Source organism: Chelonoidis abingdonii, unplaced genomic scaffold (genome assembly GCF_003597395.2).
Source record: "Chelonoidis abingdonii isolate Lonesome George unplaced genomic scaffold, CheloAbing_2.0 scaffold1006, whole genome shotgun sequence".
Lineage (NCBI taxonomy): Eukaryota > Metazoa > Chordata > Testudines > Testudinidae > Chelonoidis > Chelonoidis abingdonii.
Window position 1 is genome coordinate 1 of NW_027425267.1, and position 7114 is coordinate 7114.

At 52.9% G+C, this 7114-nt stretch overlaps 1 protein-coding gene across 1 annotated transcript; it reads right to left on the reverse strand.

The window, feature by feature from the left end:
• Positions 1-2425: 2425 nt before the first annotated feature.
• LOC116835654 (proton-coupled folate transporter-like) lies at positions 2426-7108 on the reverse strand. Its single transcript, XM_032798650.1, has 5 exons — positions 6896-7108; positions 5745-6597; positions 5223-5306; positions 3672-3828; positions 2426-2769 (listed from the first exon to the last, which is right to left on the reverse strand). Exons 2-5 carry the CDS (start codon positions 6454-6456, stop codon positions 2712-2714), a joined length of 1011 nt encoding a protein of 336 aa, XP_032654541.2. The 5' UTR covers positions 6457-6597; positions 6896-7108; the 3' UTR covers positions 2426-2711.
• Positions 7109-7114: the final 6 nt, after the last annotated feature.

Below are 7114 nucleotides of genomic sequence, written 5' to 3' on the forward strand. Positions count from 1 at the left end.
GGTCCAAAGAAAATAGGATGCGGTGAAGGAACTTTTATGAAGCATTCATTATTCATGAGTGGAGATGATGGGCTCCTGAATGAGGAATTGCTTTCAATTAGAAGCATTGGGGTTTGAGCAAGTGATGCCACAGGCCAGCAGCGGGTGAGGAGGCACAGCAATGCGTCTGCAGCTGATGTGATCGGAGACAACCATAGGCACAGGGACACAGCTTGCCTAGGGTCTGCTCCCTCCGGCCTGCACCTTCTCTGCCACTCAGGCCTAGGGGGTGAGGAGGAGCCCAGCACGTCACTTTGGGACCGGACTGGAGATTCCAAGCCCAGCAGCACTGCAGGCCCCACTCAGGCCTCTCCTCCCCATGTGGTGAATGAAGGGGCAGAGCCTGTTGTATGCCGCACTGGCCCAGAGGCACCTGCGTGGATTTTAGGGCAAGAGGGCACCATTGTTCATCAGGGCCAGCTAAACATGTCTTTTGGGAAGGCACGAACCAGCAGGCCTTCAGGAACTCCAGTACGTCTCCTCAGCATCACGGGCTACTGTGAGCCCATCCGGCCTGTGCTCCACCCTTTACACTGGCTTCCCATAGCCAAGAGAGTCAAGGGCAAGGACTTGTAAAGGTCTAAGGCACAGGATGAGAGCCACAACAACTCCCTCTCAGGCACAGTGAAACTTCCTATCATTAGGATAAAGCTGGTCCGTGTGGGAGACGGAGCTTGCTGGGGGGCTGGTCTGAGACTGCACAAACTCCCCTGGGAGCTAAGGATCAGCCCAAACTCCCACTCCCCGAGGCAGTGCGCTGACCTGCCTTCTCTAACACAAAGCGAGCAGCATGGATATAGTGAGGAGGAACCCTACCAAAACATTCCACTGCCCACGTATTCTGTCCCGGAAAGAGGGTGATGAATTGTTCTCCCATTCACTGAAGGTAGGACAAGAAGTAATGGGCTTGATCTGCAGGAAGGGAGATTTAGGTTAAATATTAGGGAAAACTGTAAGGATAGGTAGGTAGTGGAATGTGTTACTACTGTAGGATCCCCATCCCTGGAAGTGTTGATAAACAGACACCTGTCACAGATGGTCGAGGTTTACTTGGTCCTGCCTCAGCACAGGGGGCTGAGCTAGAAAACAACCGCTCAAGGTCCCTTCCACCCTTAAGGGTTTATGATTCTACAAAAGAACTCTGCTGCCAAGGCCAGCCTTTATGGGCCACGAGAGGAACTAGGGACTTGTTATTCTGGGAATGTGCAATCTTGTCCTTGTCTTAAATCTGATTACAAAACGGGGCAGGGAACACCTCAGAACCTTGCGCAAGGGGTTTGTTATCAGCAGTGCCACTTAGTTACTGTACAGATCATATATTCACACAAAAACAAGTTTAACAGCTGTTAGAACAGCAGCTGTGAAGACTTTGAACACCGTAGCTGGGGAGAGGTGGCACTACCCCAGCAGGGGATAGCTGAGCGAGTGACAACGTGAAGACATGATGTCACCTGCCACCCTCTGGGAAGAGGAGCAGCAGTCAGCTAGGTGACAGAAGAGTACGTCCCACAGAACATATGATTTCCCCCTGCAAATACAGCCCCCTCCCCTGCTCCCCCATCCAGCTCAGCCTAGTGATGGGATGAGATTGGTCCTGCCTCTGCTATTCGCTTACTCTGTGGCCTTAGGAAGTCACTTAATCCACAGTTATTGAACCTAGGTGCCCACAGTTATGGATGCAGGGACAGGTTTAGCTTTAACCCATCTACCTCAGGTGCCCATCTTTGCAAAGAACTCTGAAATCCTGGGCTGTAGGGCACTAGCAGAAGGGCACAGTGTTACTTGCCTTGGCACTTCCCCCATCAGCTTCTTCTCTGCAGCACACACTGCACTGCAGCTGATGCTAACACCCATCTGCCAGTGGAGAACAGCTGAGCTCCATGGGACTTGGGCCTGTTGGAAGCACTCATGGCAGTGTGCAAAACGAATGGGTTCTGCAGCTAGACAAGCAGAAAGGGGGAATGTCCCTCCAGGCTCACACATGCTCCTGGGAAGACTTGTTTCTCACTCTCAGCACTGCTACAAGAGCCTGGCCTGAGCAGTAACGTGCAGAACAAGTTTGTTATCCTGGTGCAGATGGGGACCAGGGGCCTGCCTCCCTCCCTCTACAGTCTATTCAGCCAGTGCTGGGCTTCCTCTACTTCCGTTCTGCCCTGCAGGAGCCATCTCTTCCTGGAGGGAGAGGTGCATTTGGTCGCAAGTTTCTTTTTCCATACTAACGGCTTATTGGCCGCTCAACAGGGTAGAGCTCACTCTGTTCAGAGGGGAATTTGCCCACTGGCATCACCTGCAACCCCTCAGCAGGAAAGCACATCCCCCCATGGGTCACCCAGTATGGTCCGTTAGTTTTCACTCCTCTGTCACCTGCAAATGGACATCAGCAGCATCTCTTTCTACTCCTTTATTTTTAACATCGCTTGTGGTTTCCCAGACAGGCCGAACCAGCAGGACCCTGAGGAGCTATTGCTGCTGGCAGGATCATGTTTTTACTGGCTGATTAAAGCCACGATTTCCAGCTACTTGGAACTTTAAATAAGCAAGAACCTTAGAGATCTCTCATGCTCATTGGTCAAATTGTCCCAGCAGAATAAGCAGCAGCTTTCCAACAGGTTTGTCCAGCCACACAAATAATTTTCTTTCGGTGAATCAGTGTTAAGCCTGGCATGGGGGAATCAGGAAGCATCTGTAAAGTGACCATATTCGGGTGTAGTGTCCAAGATTTCGATCCACCTAAGAGAGAATGGACAGTGTCAGAGATCTGTGTGCACAAAGCAAGGGCTTTAAAATCTCAAGGGAACAGAGAGGAAATTGCCCTGCCAGAAAAACTCCACAGGGCCAGCAGTTAACGCACATCTCCTGTAAACCCCACCCTGGCCTCCCTCCTGGAGCCCCCAGCACTGACAAGGTCGAAAGCAACCTCACTCTCTTGCTTTAACTAGCGGGGCAATTGAAGGCAGACAGGCTGTTGAGGGTGCCCAAGCTCTTTTCTACAGCAGCTGCTGAAGGAAGCGGTGAAAGAGCAGTATTGTGCCAAAGCTCCCAGCTCCCCACTGCTGGCAGTGCTCTGTGGATTGGTGCTGAACTCTGGGACAGCACAGGGCTCAGAGAGATATAAGGCAACCAAATCGTGTTTTAATGGAATGACAGCTAGTGGCTAGTGCAGCACAGTGCAGGCAGGCATCACATGAGCATTGCATATGTAGCTGTGACAATGTGCCTCAATCCTGAGCTGGCATACCCCCTGCCGATCCACTCCCAGGCCCCACACATCAGCTCTTGAAATGCAACTCTGTTCTGAGCCATTTCCACCCCCCACTATCCACTCTCACATGGAGTGCAGGGTGTGTGTCGGGTGGGGTGGGGGCTGCAATGTGGACACACAGTGAGTAGGAAGAATCCCACTGAAATCAGTTTACTTGGGAGCCAAGAGAGAACTTGGGCAGAGGTTTCCCCAGTGGAGAAACTTGGACATCTGCCTCCTGTGGCACCAAACTTCTTCCAGTTAGCAGCATTTAGAACAAGCCTTAGAGAGGCCTATCACAAGCCAGTGTCTTGCAAGAGACCCCACCAGCAACTACAGAGCCACACACAAAGGCTTTTAGATTGACTTATAAAACCAAGATCTGAGTTACCCAATAAGAGCAGCTGGAATGAGCAGAATTATTGCCCCAAAGAGAAAGGGGAATCCCTTCATGAAGTGCAGGCTTGCAGGGTAGAGAGCGTTGAACACTCCTGTGGCCACAAGTGAGCAGAGACCTTCCACGCAGGCAACAGAGGCAAAAAGAGCACCTGGAAGGACACCAAGGTCAGAGTTTAGCAACGAGGCTCCTCTTTTGGCCCCCTTAGACTGAACACACATGACCCTCTCAGTGCATTTCAATAGGGCAATCTGGACCTTAGTAAAATATTTTCACTCAGATCAAGAGTTGGCCCTTTTTCTCTGCAGTCCAGGTGCCAAGGGCTGGGAGCAGAGACTGGCAGGATGGGCCAAGTTCAGCCCGAGTGCAAGTAGGATAACTTCACTGCCCTCCAGGAGTTGCACTCACCATAGTGCTGAATCTGGACACTGCATCAGACAGACTGCAAATCCCAGGAGGCAGAAACTAGCTAAATGTAAGTGCCAAGCACATTTTATCTCTCAATAAATATTAAACACAGCAGAGATGCTGCAGGTTTCGTTTTATAACCTTGGAATCAAATTTCTACTAGCTTCACTCTAAGAGGGGGTCCACGTTAGCAGCTTGGAGGAACCAGCTCTTTCATTTAATCACTGGGAAGCCATTTCTCGGCTGCACCACACTAAGCCCCTCCTGCCCTCTCCTGACTCTGCAGTGGCATTTCCAGCCAGGTCCATGGACAGGAGGCAAAGAGGCCAAGCTCTCCCTAGTCTTATGGAGAAGGGTAACATCCTGTGGTCACATCCTTTAGTAGTGCTGAGTTCTTCCAATTGTTGCCAGCTCACCCAGGCCAAAGCCATACCTGGGGTTACTAGTGTTTCCAGAGTTTATTTTTCAACCCATTCTAACTCCTGTTCCCGTGAAAGGTTTTGAGACCAGGGGGAGGTCATCAGTGACCCAGACCTAAACTTTAATGTGATGCTTTCCACTGTAGCTACGTCTAGACTACCTGCCGTATCGGTGGGTTAAAATCGATTGCTCGGGGATCGATATATCGCATCTCATCTAGATGCGATATATCGATCCCTGAGTGCGCTTATATCGATTCCGGAACTCCACCAACCCCAACGGAGTTCCGGAATCGACATGGGGAGCCGTGGACATCGATCCCGCGCAGTGAAGACGGGTGAGTAATCCGATCTTAGATATTCGACTTCAGCTACGTTATTCACGTAGCTGAAGTTGCGTATCTAAGATCGATTTCCCCCCATAGTGTAGACGAGCCCTGTGAATACATCTTCCTCTGCACATTCTAGTAGCAAGTAGGGTCACTGTATTGCCTAGAAAAACTGCCCCCAATGCTGCAGAATGACTGTCCTTGCAGGGCCTGGGGATGTGTGCATGTGCCAGGGGGAGGAGGGGTCAGAGGAGTGCAGAGATTCCCTGACCTGGTCCTTTTGGTGCCTCCTGCCGGGAGAGGCTCAGGCCCACTCCTTGGGTTGATGCAGACATCACTAGGTTGGATGTTTCAAGGCCTACTGTGGGTTATACTGGTTGATCACTTACCCTGATCTTTCTCATCCACCAGTTTGGACAGCTTTGCCCGGATCACTGGAGTGGCTGCCATTGAAAGAAACAGGATGCCATAACCTGTGAGAGAGAAATAAGACACATCCAGGAGGTTTCCTTTTCTGGGGAATAACATTGCTAGCTTAAAACAAAAGCAACCCCACAAATAAAGCACTTGTAGCTGCCAGAGAGACTGCCATCCTCCTGCCCATGTGCACCCTTCAGCCCGCCTCCTTCTAGGGATCCTTGGAGGGTAGTTTAAGATACCTTGTTTGTGTGGCTTTTGGTTGGTCTACAACTGTCTGCAGTGACTCTCTCTAGTTGCAGCATCATCACCTGGTGGTGACAGTAAATACAAGGTGTGACAGGCTGGTGATCTCAGCAATTTTGCTATGTGGATACTTTGGGGACGTCTCCTCTGCCTTTCTGTCTTTCCAAGAGGATGCCATCCTCTCCTCACTCCTCTGGCAATTTTTAAGCTAGGACACAAGCTACCTGGATTTAGGGATTCAGCATCACCTGTGAACATCAGTGGTGTCGTAGAAGCAAGTGAAATCACAACCAGGCCCGAAACATTGGAGAGCAATCCTAACTCTGCTACCCAGGTGTCTTCAAGGCACAGCTGCAGTGCCCGCAGCCCTGCCAGGCTGCTCAGGTAAGTCAGGTAACTAGCCGCTGAGCCATAGCCAATCAGATCAGAGCCCCAGCAGAGAGGGGAGCTGAGTTCGTATAGGACAAAGATGTCCTTGGCTCCAAAGTGGATGGTGACAATAAGAAAGAACGTCAGAGAGTAGAGAACGAGCTTCTGCCTGGATCTCTGGTACCCTGGGGCTGCATACAGCCTGTACACCGACATATAGTGACTGAGGGTGAACAGCTTGGCTGGTTTACTCTCCTTCACTGATTCCTGGAGGCAAAGAGCAGCATAGAGGGCAGCGGCAAGACTGACAGCAAACACGAGCCAGAAGGGATTGATGTAGCCCTGAGCTTTGAGCCACTGCCCTCCGATGATGCTGGCCAGCATGCCTGCCACACCAAGGCATGCCTCCAGGATGGCTATGCGGAACGTACGGGAACGCTGGTCGCTGATGTCAGCCACATAGGCAAAGCAGCTGGCCAGGATCAGGTTGTAGTCCCCCATGAGGCTGCACAGGATGCGCCCAAGCAGGAAGTAGCCGACATGTAGCCTCAGGTACATGACAAGAAGATAGATGGCAGCTTGCAAGGCCATGCCTGCGGCAGGCAGGATGAGCGCTGGACGCCGACCCACGCTGTCACTCCATGGCCCAAAGACAGTCACTGAGAAGAGAGCCACAAAGAAGCCTGCCAGGTTGATGTAGAGGTTCCAGTGGGAGACCAAGGTCTCCAGTTCCTAAGACAGAAGAAACAGGGGTAAGTGAGGCCCGGATGGCCCAGTATCTGTCCATCAAGGTCTATGTACCGCACCCATCGCCTTGGCGCGGGGCTGACCCCAGGCCTGCAGACACTGCCTCTTGCAGAGAGGTGCGGGAGCTGCCAAAATATGGCCCTGCCTCCTCCCAGCTCTGCCCGCTGCGCACAGCGGGGGTTGGGGGCAGCCAGGTCAAACCAGGGGGTGCAGCGGCAGCAGCCCCAGCACCCCTAGTTCCAGCCCCTCTGGGAGCTGGGCCCGCTCCCGGGCACCCACCCACCTGCTGCCGGAGGTCCCCCGCGCCGCTCGCGTTGCCGCAGCCGGCCGAGCCGCTCGCCGCGGAGCCGTTGTAGCCGAGCTGGGCCCCGAGCCGGTCCCAGAGGTACTGGGTGCAGAGCGGGGCCTGCAGGCCCAGCGCCACGGTGCCCAGAAAGAGAACCGGCTCCACCGTGGGGGCGGCCCGGGGGCAGCGCGCCCGCCCCGCGCCAGCGGGGCCCGG